General features: G+C 53.4%; 2 protein-coding genes across 2 annotated transcripts; one reads left to right on the forward strand and one right to left on the reverse strand.

The window, feature by feature from the left end:
• The first annotated feature begins 390 nt into the window (after positions 1-390).
• Cd72 (CD72 molecule) lies at positions 391-7,449 on the forward strand. Its single transcript, XM_032891815.1, has 9 exons — positions 391-553; positions 631-732; positions 1,300-1,371; positions 1,854-1,943; positions 2,383-2,715; positions 5,102-5,250; positions 5,807-5,913; positions 6,791-6,940; positions 7,140-7,449. Exons 1-8 carry the CDS (start codon positions 472-474, stop codon positions 6,933-6,935), a joined length of 1,080 nt encoding a protein of 359 aa, XP_032747706.1. The 5' UTR covers positions 391-471; the 3' UTR covers positions 6,936-6,940; positions 7,140-7,449.
• Positions 7,111-13,092, reverse strand: Tesk1 (testis associated actin remodelling kinase 1). Its single transcript, XM_032891805.1, has 10 exons — positions 11,699-13,092; positions 11,433-11,554; positions 11,254-11,302; positions 10,604-10,750; positions 10,196-10,278; positions 9,954-10,044; positions 9,712-9,795; positions 9,500-9,589; positions 9,246-9,375; positions 7,111-8,560 (listed from the first exon to the last, which is right to left on the reverse strand). The coding sequence occupies exons 1-10, from the start codon at positions 11,900-11,902 to the stop codon at positions 7,674-7,676; spliced, it is 1,887 nt and encodes a 628-aa protein (XP_032747696.1). The 5' UTR covers positions 11,903-13,092; the 3' UTR covers positions 7,111-7,673.
• Positions 13,093-14,248: the final 1,156 nt, after the last annotated feature.

Raw genomic sequence — 14,248 nt, forward strand, 5'->3', positions numbered from 1 at the left:
GGCATGTGAACGTTATCTTAAGGGTCCCCTCCTGGATGAAGTTGATTGGGGTGATGCCCTGGGTCAGTCAGAGCCAGGGTCCCAACTCTACATGGATGGATCTCAGTGAATGACAGTCAGGAAGGCGTGGCCAAGCAGGGAACACAGAGGAGCTGGCATGAGGGCCTTAAGCAAAGGGTCGAGGGTGCATGAGGAGGGGGATCTGGCTGGACAGAGTTCAGCTAGCTTCAGAGTCTGTATTTGGGACCCCAGCATCCCTCTCTGGCCATCTGGCTCCAACCCAAGGACCTCTTCTGCTTCATTGAGTCCATCTGCCCACAGACCTTCCTCTTTTGTGACTTTGGCGTCACAGCGCAAAGGGCTGAGCCTTACAACCACACAGAGAACTCAATACCTAAGAGAGGAGAGGAGCCAGGGAGCTGTGGGCCAGTGGATTAGCTGGAAGGCCGTGAAGCAGAGGTGCCCAGGGTTATGGCTGACGCCATCACCTATGCAGACCTGCGCTTTGTGAAAGTGCCCTTGAAGAACAACGCGTCTAACCATTTAGGACAGGGTAAGTCCTGCTTGCTCTCCTCCCCCACTCCACAGACCTCACTCCAGACTCTCACTTTGGAGCTTTTCCCTTTCCAGACTGTGAGGCCTATGAGGATGGGGAACTCACCTACGAGAATGTGTCTCCAGTCCCGGGAGGGCCACCAGGCTTGGTTTCCCCTGCACTAGCGGACAAAGCAGGTATGGAGGACCAGGGACGCCTACAGAGGGTGTCTTCATCCACAGAGTGCAGAGCAGTCTTGGAGAAAGAAGCCGGGCTGTTTCTGTGACAGAGATATCGGAGAGCCGGGGGGAAGATGAGTGGGAGGTCCTTGTGGTAAGCTGGGTTCAGGATCGGGGGAAGCCCGGTGTGAGACTGGTTTCAGTGGAAAACAGGAGTGGGAAGGACGTGGAAGAAGGATGAAGGGTTACAAGGAAATGATAAGGAAGAGATAAAGGGAGACCCAGGAGAGAAATGAGGAACATGATGGGAGTGAGGACAAGGCGACCCAAGAAGGGCTTTTGAGGGAGTACCTCCTGGCGTGGCATCTCTGGGGACAAGCAAGAGGCTAGCTGAGTTCATCTCAAAAATCCCCGAAGGCGACAGGGACATGTGACCCAGGGGCAGCAGATGAAGTCCAGAGAGTGCCGCAGCCGTTCCACAGCACTTAGCTCAGGGCAGACTAGGGTCTCTGTATGGTGTGGGGCTGGAGAGAAGGGAGGTTACGGGGACTTTCCATCCTCACTTCGGGCGCTCCCCTTCCGCAGGGGTCAGGTCAGAGCAACCAACTGCGTCCTGGAGCTCCGTGAAGTCATCTGCTCTCGGGCAGATTCTCCGCTGTGCGTATTCTTACTCTACCCCCTTCACCCCGGTACCCCGCCCCCGCAGTCCCGGCTGGCCTTTCACCAGCTGCCGCCCCGCCGGCGCAGGGCACCGACCGCGATATCAGACCCTATCTGTGTACCCACGTGCGTCCCGGAGCGTTCTGCCCTGTGCCAGATGAGCTTTTGGGACTTCAACGTGAGCCCAGCCACTCCACTACCTACCTCATCTCGGTAGCGATTGTTCCTACATGGAGTCCTAGATCACAATTCCCCTGTTCGGATGGTCTCTAGTCATGGGCCTCCAGGTCCCTTCCCTGTATGAAATTTAGTTTCTTCAGTCAGGTAAAGTCCCCTCAATCCTTTTCGCCAGTTGCAGTCCCTAGTACTTACTCCTGCCGGTCAAAATCTGCTTAGGATCGTTTCTTTTTTCTCCCCGTTGTCTCACTGTCTATGCATTCTTCCCTGGGACTGACTGCCCATCATCCCTGTCCCCTAAGGTCCCACAGTCTGTTTGCAATACTCCTTGCTTGGCCTTCTCCTCGCCTGTCTGATGTTAGGGGTGGCTATCATCTGCCTAGGAGTTCGCTGTGAGTATGGGGGCCCCCATTCCTCACTTATTCTAAACACCATTCCTTTTCTCCCGCCAAGTGGCTTTTCCTTAGCAAGGCTCTAAGGCACTGTCCCGACATCCTTGACTTTTGGGTCTGGTTTCCAGCTGGGACTACCCTGCCTCCCTAAATTATCCTTATCCAGTTCAGGATTCCTTAAACTCCAGGCAGCCAGATCTTAAGTTCAGGACATTATACAAGAAGTTTCAAAAAGAAGAAAAGGTTGATGCTGAAGTCTTAGAGCACCAGGGTACAGCTGGAGGACGTGTCCTCAAGGCTCCCTGTAACAAGCTTCACCCCCAACAAGGGTCTCCATATGTAGCCCAGGCTGGCCTCGAATTTGCTATCTCAGCCTTCCCTGGATTGGGATACGGGTGTGTGGTGCTGTACCCAACCAGTCTCTCCGACGGCCAAACAGATCTGCAGGTGTCTCAGCAGTTCCAGCAGGTGAGCAGGATATGGGAAGCCACCAACAGCAGCTTGCAGCAGCAGCTCAGGGAGGAGAAAAGACAGCTGAAGCAGAGGGAAGATGATCTTCGGGAGTCTCGGAGAGAGCTGAACTCGACTCAGGACACATTTCAGGAGAAGCAGAAGATGTATGAGGTCACTAAGCAGCAACTACAGGACTGCCAGGCTGAGAGTCAGAGGACCAAGGAGAGCTTGAAAACTGAGGAGCAGCGGAGGCAGGACCTGGACCAGAGTTTGAGGAACACGCGGGACGCTCTGAGAGGCTTGTCCTCCTGTTCGTCAGGTACCTGCTCTGGGATCAGGGAGACAGGGGCTGGCGGCCGTGAGAGATAGACTGAATCTAGGAGTCTCTGGTGGCTGGGTTTGTCCAGTCGTACAGAGCTGGGCTATGTGAACTCAGTTACTGATGAGGACCAAGCTGCACACTGGATTTAGGGGGTGCCCCCAGCTCTATGGCAGATCATGAGTGGGAAGAGAAGAGGAAGCCGTCTCCAGTGACTCACCTCACATTGTCCAAATCTTTCTGATTTGGGGTATCTAGTGCTTCTGCCAAGCTTAAGCTAGCCAGATTACAGACACCAGTCCTTAGCTCGAGTTTCTTTGGGCTTCTGTTTTCTCTGCGTGCACATGTGTAAATGTGTGCCTCTCCTCTCCCCCAACCCCTCTGTGCAGTGTGTGTTACACTCACATGTTTGTGCGTGCACAGGTCGATGAAGAGACTCTTCACTGAAGCAGGGTATCTTATTCAAACCCAGAGCTCTATAGCCAGCTTTCTTTCTTTTTTATTTTTTTTTTAAAGATTTATTTATTTATTATATATAAGTACCCTGTAGCTGTCTTCAGACACACCAGAAGAGGGCATCAGATCCCATTACAGATGGTTGTGAGCCACCATGTGGTTGCTGGGATTTGAACTCAGGACCTCTGGAAGAGCAGTCAGTGCTCTTAACCACTGAGCCATCTCTCCAGCCCTATAGCCAGCTTTCTGTGAGGATTCTCTGACCCCACTTCTACTCACTTGGCATTCACTTGGTGTCTTAGTTACTTTTCTATTGCTGTGACAAAACACCAAGACCAAGGCAACTTGTAGAAGAAAATGTTTAATTAGCTTGTGTTTTCAGAGTGTTAGAGTCTGATGGTAGAGCCAAGGCACCAGGAACAGCTGAGAGTTCACATCTTGATCCACAAGCAGGAGACAGAGAGAACTCACTGGGGGTAGCAGGAGTCTTTTAAAACCTCAAGCCTAGTCTGGCCCCACCTCCTTCCACAAGGCCACACCCACTAGTCCTTCCCAAACAGTCGTACCAACTGGGGTGCAAGCATTCAAATAGATGAGCCTATGAGGGCCATTCTCATTCAAGTCACCACACTTAGGTGCTGGGATCTTAAGTTTGGTCCTCACGCTTGTGTGCCAAGTGCTCTAACCACTGACCCAACCCTAGTTATGGGCAAATCCTTCAAAACCACAAATCTGATCATGCTGTCCCTGTCGAGGCCATGGCATTCTTATTAGTTATCCAAGCAGTAATGGGGCATAAATATATTCGAGTGTGTGCCCAGACACGGGTGTGGAGAGAGAGCACACAACTCCTCAATGTGAAAGTCAACAGTATTGTTCTCTTCCTCTTACTAGAACAATAAAATCTCGAGACAGACATGGTGATACGTAACTTCAGCATTTAAGAAGCTCAGGCAGGAGGATGAGGAAATTGAGCCCAGCCTAGGCTATATCTCTCTGTCTCTGTCTCTGTCTCTCCTCTCTCGCTTTCTTTTTCTCTCATTGACATGGTTCTCAAGGCCCTGCCTACCTTTAGGTATGTTTATCTCTCACTCTCTTCAAATCAGTCACACCCAACTAAAAAAAAAAATTCCTTTAAGTTGCCACAGCACAGAGAAATGGGAGAAGCTGGATGGAGACATAAGAAAATGTAGGGGGGAGAGAGAGAGAGAGAGAGAGAGACAGAGACAGAGACAGAGACAGAGAGAGAGAGGAGAAGAAAAGAGAAGAGAAGAATAGAGAGAGACAGAAAGACAGGAAGAGAGATAGCATGTGTGAGAGACAGAGAGAGAGTCAGGCGGTGGACAGGGAATGATTTCTGAGTGTTGGCTAGGTCTGATAGGAGTCGATTGTGATCAAGAGCAGAGCGGGGCGTTGGATGTTAAAGAAGGATTCATTTCTTACAGGTAATCCGGAAAAGAACAGAGGTAGGCATTTTTAAGTAGAGAAGTGGAAATGGAGAATATTCATAATTTTTAGAAAAGCAGGAACCAAGTTTGTCTGCTTACAGAGTTGTGGAAAGAGATGTGGCCACGGGCTGGAGGAGTGTGGCAACCTCTGAATGTGTTAGGGATTAAATGGAATGAATGAGTGAGTGAATGAATGAATGAATGAGAAGCCCATTGATCAACATGGGAGCTGGGCAAGGTTGGCTAGTGTTAGGGCAGATTTTAATGTTTCAGAACCCAGGGACAGTGTACTAACTCCACTAGGAAATTCTTCCCATGTTATTAAGGAGTAAAATGTTTTCAGAAGAGGCAAAAAGATCGCAAAGATCAAGGACTAAAGCTGATAAAACTGACATTGAGAACAGACCCTTAGGGTCAATCAGCTGGCCAATTAGTCAATTTACCCCAAGGGTTGTGGCTGTCATATTCTTTCTGCTTTGTAGACACCTGCTGTCCACGTGGATGGGTTCAGCATGAGAAAAGGTGCTTTTACATCTCATGTACCCCCAGAAGTCTGGAGGAGAGCCAAAAATACTGCACATCTCTGTCCTCCAAACTGGCTGTGTTCAGCGAACCTGATGATTTCTCACCAGTGAGCATGGCCTTATCTATATTTTGAGGTGGAGGTATGTAAAGGGATATGTGTCATCGAGTCAGGAATGGCAGTGCACATTTGCACACAAGCCAAGGTTTACATTGCTTCCCTAAGACAGATATGGAAGTCATGCTATTAGCCAGTAAGTGTGGCAATGGTTTGGGGATTCTCACTCCCGTGATATCCCATGGCTCCTATTGCTTAGCGTCCGTGAGAGCTGACATGTCTGAGCCATCTCCACTTCAGTCTGTCTTGGCTTGCTGGCCTGCCCCTTGACTGCTTAATTCTTCATTGACTCCTCTCAGGCCGAGTGCCAACCCCTGACACTCATCTGAGACCGGAAGTTCACAGGCTGACTCCACTTCCCTGCTTGGAGGGGAGATGGAGAGTGAGCCTGTGTCTGGTAACACCGGAAGGATGGATGCAGGAGCGATTAATTAATTCATGTACTAAGTGGGCGTGGCCTCTTGCTAAGTGAAATTCATAGGTCCCCTAGGGTGCCCCCCTTTTACTCTGTATTCTCACTGTTCTCGTACCCCTCTGAACCCCCCAGGTTTCTCTGCCCGATGGCTTAGAGAAGTTGCTAGATCGTTCAAAGTCATATTGGATTGATCAGATGAGCCATACTGTAGATTATCGACAAACTATGAAAGGGAGGAGGTATTGTCAACTCAGTTTCTTATAAAGGCATAATATTACTTAAGTCCTGCTTCCAAGACTCCCCCACAAATTGGTATTGTGGTTTGTTTCTTTTACTTAATTAACTGTTTAAGATATTAAAAACAAAATGTGTTGGTGGAGGGGTGCCACGGGGCAGACAGAGGACAGCTGTGGGGGGCAGTTCTCTCCTACCTTGTGGGTCCTTGGGACTTGTTCCCAGGCTGTGGTGCTCACCTGCTAAGTCATCTCACTTACCTGCACCTTATTCCATACTCCATCCATAGTGCCTGGAGGTCTCTAGTGCATACTTAAATTACAATGGCATATTCCTGTAACCCTAGCACTCAGGAGGCTGAGGTAGGATTGTGAGTTAAGGTCAGTCTGGGCTACACAGCAAGACCCCTTCCTACATCTCTAAAAACAAATTAGGCTGAGAAGAGATTTTAGCAAGGCTTCTCAGCCAGAGGAGTGCTGGCATTGACCTAAGCCTTGACAGGCTGCCCAAACAGACAGCTTGCTTAGTCCATGCCAACTGGGGCACTAGAACGGTCTCAGGAGAGGGCAGAGTGGCTGCAGTTTTGCTCCAGGGACCCCAAAGCAGGGCGGCTACTTCATGTTCCATGGGGTTTGAGGTCTGTGACTCCTGGGTGCTGTAAAGGTGCACGAAGTCACACCCAACTCCTTACGTGCAGCTTTCCTCTTTTAAGACTTGGGTGAGTTTTCCTCTGTGGCCTTAAGGCCTGTGGAGCTGAAGTTCAGAAACCTGTTCCTGAACCATGTGGCCCTAGCAGGACATAGGCTTTGGACTAGGTTTTACAAAGAGCAAGGGAAAGGAGGGACTTGCAGACTCTCAAGTATATCCCAACTCTCTTCACAGGTCCGATTCTCATTCTCAAAGCTCATATTGTTACATAGTAAAAAAATACCAGTCATGGTGGAACTCATCAAAGTGTACAGAGTCTCACCCCTGCATTTGTGAGATGGAGGCTCTCAGGTTTCCTGATGGGATCCATCTGAACTGAAATGGGTAAGCATGAGGGAGATGAGGCATGGGTGTGTGGACAGAGGCCCAGAGGACTTTGTCCCCTCGTTTGTCTCATCCCTCACCTCCAGTGGCTGTCTGCTTACACAGGGCCAGGCAAGGCAGGGAATGGAGAGGAGCTGGGGAGAAATAGGATGAGGGCTAATGAAGTCAACTGGAGCTCACTGGTGCTTTATTTTTCCAGACACTTGAACAAGACCTTGTGACCTACGTCCTTAACCTATGGCCTGCCAATTCTCAAGACTGCTATTCCTCCAGCACTCCCTCACTCTTGGGCACGCCCAGCTAAGGGCTGACTCTGGTCTGGCGACCTGCTGCTTGCTTGAAAGCTGCTCCAGAAACTATTCTTGGGAAGAGTAAAGAAGCCTCCAGAAAAGACTTTGACCTTCCTTAAGAACTTCCCAAACTAGAGATGGGTCAGGGGAGGGCGCTCCGCTGAGTGGATGGATGGCCCGGAGCCAGCCAGGCAGTTTTATTGAAATATTTTTAAATAATTTGCACGTGTTAGTCTTGTGTGTCAGCAATGCTGTGTCTAGTCCAGTGATCCCAGGGGTTGGACAGGAAGTGCTCTGTCCATTGAGACCATGCTGAGGCTCCCCTATACGGGGAGAAGAGCCAGTCAGCCCATCTGGGGCTGGCATTGTCCAGCAAGTGCACTCTGTCCTTACAGGGTATCCCGAAGGCCAAGGTTGGAAGCCTGAGATCACAGGCCTCACTGCTAAGAGCGTGCCCCAGGCAGCTGCAGGCTGGGTGTGGGTGGCTTGGCATGATGCCCTCGGTGGCAGAGAAGACTGCCCGCCTCACAGTTCAAGTTGCGGTAGCGGGCAACAGCTGGGGTAGGGCGGGGGCACATGGATAGGAAGCCAAAGCTGAAGGGGCTGAGGCAGCAGCCAGGGCAGGGCAGCCCCTCCTCCTGCTCCCGGGGAGCTGATGGGGGTGGTGAGGGTTCTGTCCGCTCCAGGGCTGCTGCCCGGGGAAGGCTATGCTGTGCCCGGTTCCAGGGCTCCCTCGCCCATCCTTGTGGGGAATTCACCACCACAGCAGGGGGGTTATTATTGAGGGAAGGTCCTGGTCTAGCAGACCAGGGCTGAGAGGCTGAGGAACACGTACTGATGAAGTTGTCAGTGGCCACAGCCAGAGGCAACTGGGGAGCCGGCCCTGGGGGCTCTGGCTCAGGGCTGCTGCCCTCACAGTCCATCCTTTCCTCAGTCGAGGGGCCCACGGGGGACGGGCCAGGACCTGGCAGTGCAGTTTCCATCCGTCGGGGGAGCTCAGGGGATGAAGGGAGTGAACGACAGCGGCGGACGGGAGTCTCAGGCTGGACCAGGGACTCTGGAGTGGCCACCAAGGGCAGCTGGGTAGAGGTCAGTGGTGATGGTGGCACCAGGGGCAGTGGAGTGGCCGGCTTGCAGGGTGTGTCCAGAAGTTTGATCTTGCCACCCCTGAGGTCTTCCCGCAGTGAGAAGGGGTTGACTCGTGTTAGGTTGTCCCCCCAACTGGGGGGTGATTCTGGTGAAGGTGGCAGGAAGAGGTCTGACCGGCTTCGGGAGAGCCGGGGGTCTGACCTGGGAAGCGTGGCAGAGGGACCTCCTCTTGGAACAGACCCTGTGGAAAGAGAGGTGTGAGATCACTGTCCTCAGCATCTGCGCAGAGCTGAGGCCCTCAATCCCCAGGAAGATGGTGGGACATGAGCTTAAGAAAGGGAAGCCTAGGGGTTGGGATTTGCTCAGTGGAGAGGCTTGCCTAGCAAGCACAAGGCCCTGGGTTCGGGTCCCCAGCTCCAAAAAAAGAAAAGAAAAAAAAAAAAAAAAGAAAGAAAAAGAAAGAAAGAAAGAAAGAAAGAAAGAAAGGGAAGCCTACAGGTGCTCTGGAAGGGACAGCTGTTATTTCCCACTACCTTGTTTACTAAAAAAAAAAAAAAAAAAAGAATTCATGTGTCTGTATGAACCACAGGACACTGAAGTTGTCAACGGAGGTCAGAGGTCAGAGAACAACTTTCAGGTGTTAGTTTTCAGCTTCCGTGATGTAGACCCCAGTGATGGATCTCAGGTCCTTATGCAAATGACTGAACCTGTTGAGCCATTTCACCAGCCCCTCCAGCTACCTTTCTACTGCCCTTTTCTGCTTCCTTGGGCTCTAGCAATAAAAACCCATCTTCTATGAGATGCCTCTCCACCCTCCCACCTAACTGCCTACCTTTTAACTCATAGATCCAATTAGCCTCCTCCAGATAACTGATTCTCAGGAGAGGCAGAAGGACTTCTGCTGGGTCAAGGTCATGCTCACGTACCCTGATTGTATGTCAAGGGAGCCTTGGCAAGGGGCATCTTGGCGAGGGGCGTGGGCTCAGGCAGCTGCTCCAGGATTTGTTCCAGGTGCTGGGTAATTTCAGTAAAAGGGGCACGGGCGCTGGGTTCCATCTGATGGATAAAGACAGGGCAGCTTTGCTCAGGGCTCAGAAGATGGTGAGTTTCCTCCACTATCTCCCCAGACAGAGAAGACAACTCATGGTTAGGGGCAGGGCAGGGCAGGGGAGACACTTACGCTGCAGCAGTGGATGGCCAGAAGCAGGAAAGGTAGCGGACAGTCATTTCCCACCAGAGTTCGAAAAGCAGGCACATCCAGACCAAAGTCCTGTGGGGACAGAGGAGGGGTTGCCAAGTTAGCCTTCAGTGGGCTCTCCTTGTGCCCCACTGTGAGAATCGGCCCCACAGAGCCCTTCTTGGTTGAGGCACCCACAGTGGAGGTTACTTCACCTCAGTACGGGGTAGGTAGTCAGGGTCTGCAGGTACTCGGGCGATGAGCTCACAGAGGACAATCCCAAAGGCGAAGACGTCAGCCTGGAGGGAAGTGGGCCATGCCAAGGGGGAGGAGTCAGCACTTATCTTGGGTTGGAAGGGTGGCAGTGAGGGGTAAGGGGCAAGGCCGGGAGCTCCACATATATAAGAGCTGTTGGATGGGGCTCTCTCAAGGTCTCTGGGGGGCTTGAAGCTCTTACCTTCTCATCATACAGCTCTCCCCGCAACACCTCTGGGGCCATCCAGTATGGGGAGCCCACCACAGCCAATGGCTCCTTCCTTGCCCCTTCCCTGCAGAGGCAGGGTGGTCAGAATCTTCTATTCAGACATCCCCAGACGAAAGGGGATGGGGTAAGCCTCCTCTCCACCCACAGAAAGCACCACTGGGGTTCACTCACGTATAGGGCAACCCTGGGAGGCTTCGGGTAAGAAGCCATCTTACCTATACACAGGGATCTTTTCAGCCAGTCCGAAGTCACCCACAACAGCTGTGAAGCCTCCGTCTTCCCTTCGGACCAGACAGTTCTGACACACACACACAAGCATCCTCACACACCCATCCCCTGCTCTCTGGTCCTCTAGTATAGACCCCAAAGCCCCGTGTCACCACAGCACTAAGCACTACTCCAACCTTCCCTCCCGTTCTCCAAGCCACCTCATCATTGCAGTATCACTCAGCAGTCAGTGTGACACTCAGTTCCTCAGCCCTCCTGCTGTCCCCGTGCTTTCCAGTGCCTTGGCACCCCGACATTCTAACATATCTTCTACCCACATGCCAACATCCACAGGCCAATACAACTTAACAGCTCCAAACCCTCTTTCGTCGTTCCACCCACCTTGGCCAGCCTACCTTGGATGTGAGGTCTCGGTGAAACACACCTTTGGCGTGTAGGTACCGTAGGCCTTGTGCAATGTCCAGTGCTAGGTGGAGCCTGACTGGCCAGGAGAGGGGTTCTGGGGAGCTCAGCAGCTGTTCCAGGGTACCCCCATTCATATACTGGGACATAGGGGAAAGAGAAGGGGCTTCAGTCTGTATTCTATGTCTGCCACTCCTGAGACAGTTGACACTCAGGAGGCTCACAAAGAACAGATGGGTGGGTCTGTGCTCTAAGGTTCCCATTTATATACTAGGCTGCCCTGTCTCCCAAGGTAGGACTATGTGCAGCTATGTCATCCAATACATTTAAATACAATCAGACATTCTTCTGTTACACTAGCTCTTGCTTTAGGCTACTCCATGTGTAGTTAGGGGATCCTGTGTTGGCAGGCCAGCACTGTTCCCAGGGATAGACGGAATAACTCCAGCTGAGGATTCTAATAAGTGGTTTGCCCAAAAGAGAAGTTCAGGAAGCCTTCAGTTGGAGGAGGTCCTGAGGTCCTGGGCAGGCAGGTGGCTTCTTTTTAATTTCCTAGCAGATCCACCAAGATCACTGACTGACACTTTCACTTGGAGGTGTGGTGCCTTCCTTCCCTGTTTCCTGGCCTATGCTCAATGCTTACCTCTGTAAGCGCGTGCAGCTGCCCTTGGTGCACACAGACCCCCATGAACCTGAAAGTCGATGAAAAGGATAGGATAGGCTGTAAGAGGGGGTGGCGTGGGGGACCGAATCTCCCTCCTTTCCTGAGGGAACTTTCCCTCCCAGCACACAAGCTGCCTAGCAAGAGGCTAGGCCGCTCACCTGAGGATGTTAGGATGCCGGAGCCGGTTCATCAGCTGCACCTCCCTTAGAGTGTTGCTCCGGTTACTGGGGAGCTTGTTCATCTTCAGCACCATGACTTGTCCCGACTGTCGGTGCCGAACCTGGGGGAGGCAAGGATTGGTGTGTGCCCTGCAGGTTAGGTGGCTAGCCCTAGTCGGATCTCTTAACCCAGGCTGTGGGCCCCTAAGTTCTAGCCTCCCGTCCAAGGCTCGGTCCCGCCCCTCTGTCCTCTCTGCGAGTCCTACCTTATAGACCTCAGAGAAGAAACCGGCCCCGATCTTCTCTGCGCAGTCGAAATCGTCCACGCGCGCCAGGCTGGACACGGCGCTGCGGAGGGCCCGGTAGGAGGAGGGCCGGCCCCGGCCCGGGCCTCCGCCTGCGCCCCCCGGCCCCTCCCCCGGAGTCTCTCCGGGCCCGGGGCCCCGCAGCGGTGGCCGTTCCCCGGCCATGGCCGGGCCCCCAGCCCCGGCCTGCTTCACATGGCCGGATCCCCGGGACCCGGGCAGGCCGCGCTCGCCATGGGCGCCGGCCCAACCTGATCCCGGGTGCCGGGACTCCCGCCCGGCGGACTCCGGGAGGACCTGCCGAAGGTCCTGGGCCCGCCCCCGCCGCGCCGGCGAGTTGGGCCTGGTGGAACGCCGCGGCTCTCCGCTCTGCGCGGGGCCTGGGCCTGGGCCTGGGCCTGGGCCGGGCGGCGGCGGCGCTCCCGGGCGCCGGCGGCGGGCTCCCCGCGGGCGGCTGCTGCTCCGCTTCGCCGCCGGGCTCAGGCTGCGCGGCCTGCCCGGGGCGGGGCCGGGCCCGGTCTGCGGTTAACTCCTTGGAGCCCGAGCTGTGGCCCGGCCACGCCCCCTCAGGTGCGTCCCGGCGCGTAGGCCGGGGCGTGAATAACAGGACGACTTAAGGGTTGACTGCAGGCGCGAATTCTCCTGCGCCCTGGGCTCCACGGATCAACCCCGCTGCCTGCCCAGTCTGCGCCCCACTCCGACTGCCCATTTCAAGGGGCTTCTGACCCCGACACCCTAAATCTCGGGGCTCGCTAACACCTGTTTTCTCCGGTCGTGGTACCCAGGGCTGTAGGGAGCCTCTGGCCTCCGCATCCCTGACCTGCCCCGACCCCTCCTCACTCCATCTCCATTACGCTGAGTAAAGTTGAGATTCCTGCGCTCCGCCCGGTGACCACCCTCCTACTTCTTTGTCCTAATAACCCTCTTAGGGGAAGCCTGCACCTGCAAGAAAGCCCCGCCCTCCGTCACAGCCCACCCCTCGACAGGATCCCTCCCCCTCAAAGGCCGCTGCCCCTCGGAGCCCGCTCTCCTTCAGGGGGACCTTTCCTTGGGATGACACTGCCACATCAGTGTGTATCCAGAGCCCCTTAGTGCTGCACCCCCTCCTCTTTGTGTTCCTTTCACTAAAAGAGACCTTTCAGAGTGACTCGGCTAATCATTGTGACCCCTCCTCTCAAGGTGACTCCTCCCCTAGCTCTCGCCCAGCGGTGTGACCCCTTTCGGCAGGTTGCGCCCCGCGTCTGTAGACGCGGGTATGCCCCCCTCAGGCCAGAGGAGGAGGTGCAGAGGCCTCTACAGCGGTTGGGATCCTCGGAGTGCGCACGCCCGGTCTCGGGACGTGGCTTTCGCTGTTCCCGGTGTTTCCGGCTCTGCCACTGGCTCCTCCCCTTAAGGTCATCGGTGAAGCAGCCAATCATCGCCAGGGTTGCGTGACGTCACTGGATCCCGGCAGAAGTCTCCGGGCATCCGTGAGCCTCCTGCCACCTCGCGGCGGAATGGAGTGAGGCAGGCTGAATGTGCAAGGCGGTCTTGAGTGCACCGTATAAGGGAATCCTACAGGTTTAGAGAGAGAATAGTCATGCACAGTTGTTCCAGAAAAGTAGAGTAGGCCAATGCGTGTTCTTTTTTTCCCCAGGGACTCTGGTATCAGCAAAACATACTCATCGCATTAAATTAGAGTTAACTCTGAGAAACTATTTGTAATCTTCAGTGTAGCGATTGAAACGGGGTCCTGATACCCCTGTGCTGGGATTACAAGTACGTGCTGGGGGGGATTTATTTTCTATAAATCTTATTCTATAGATCCCAAGCGCTGTAGAGGCCTCTGCACCTCCTCTGAGTCACTCTGAGAGGTCTCTTTTAGTGAGAGGAACACAAAGAGGAGGGGGGCAGCACTGAGGGGCTCTGGGTACACACTGATGTGGCAGTGTCATCCCAAAGAAAGGTCCCCCTGAAGGAGACTTTTTCTACAGTTTGTGCAAGGTCTGTAGACACTCGGAATTTGTACTATAGGATAACCTCATCGTGGTAAGCTTAACTGACACTGGATTCTGTCCCATTAGTCATATTTGAGGATTGATGCTTGTGACGGTAGTTTCATGCTGAATTTAGGAAGAGCGCTGTGGTGGTTATGGTGAGGGAGAGTGTTTAGGAAGAAGGCTGCATGGTGGATGAAAGACTGAACTAATACAGCACTAATAAAAGAGAGGAGGGAATGTTAATGAACTTGGGGAGCTTGTGAGTGTGAGTTTGTGTGTGTGTGAGAGAGAGTGTGTGAGTGTGTGTGTGAGTGTGTGTATGTGTGTGTGTGAGAGAGTGAGTGTGTGTGAGTGTGTGTGTCTGTGAGTGTGAGAGACAGAGAGTGTGTGTGTGTGAGTGTGTGTGTGTGAGAGAGTGTGTGTGTGTGTGTATCTGTGAGTGTGTGTACATGAGTATGTGTGCGAGTGTATGAATGTGAGTGTGTTTGTGTAGTGTGTGTGTGAGTGTGAGTGTTGTGTGTGTATGAGTGTG

The sequence above is a fragment of the Rattus rattus genome, chromosome 1 (assembly GCF_011064425.1).
Source record: "Rattus rattus isolate New Zealand chromosome 1, Rrattus_CSIRO_v1, whole genome shotgun sequence".
NCBI lineage: Eukaryota > Metazoa > Chordata > Mammalia > Rodentia > Muridae > Rattus > Rattus rattus.

What these genes read in the sequence shown, in the direction of transcription:
- Cd72 (XM_032891815.1), top strand. Translation starts at nt 472, where the DNA reads ATGGCTGACGCCATCACCTATGCAGACCTGCGCTTTGTGAAAGTGCCC. An exon ending in CATCTGCCTAGGAGTTCGCT is followed by an intron (nt 1,944 to 2,382) that starts GTGAGTATGGGG and finishes ACGGCCAAACAG; the next exon opens with ATCTGCAGGTGTCTCAGCAG. An exon ending in CTTGTCCTCCTGTTCGTCAG is followed by an intron (nt 2,716 to 5,101) that starts GTACCTGCTCTG and finishes TCTGCTTTGTAG; the next exon opens with ACACCTGCTGTCCACGTGGA.
- Tesk1 (XM_032891805.1), bottom strand. Translation starts at nt 11,902, where the DNA reads ATGGCCGGGGAACGGCCACCGCTGCGGGGCCCCGGGCCCGGAGAGACT. An exon ending in ACCGAGACCTCACATCCAAG is followed by an intron (nt 10,279 to 10,603) that starts GTAGGCTGGCCA and finishes TGTGTGTGTCAG; the next exon opens with AACTGTCTGGTCCGAAGGGA. An exon ending in TGGCCATCCACTGCTGCAGC is followed by an intron (nt 9,376 to 9,499) that starts GTAAGTGTCTCC and finishes TTTATCCATCAG; the next exon opens with ATGGAACCCAGCGCCCGTGC.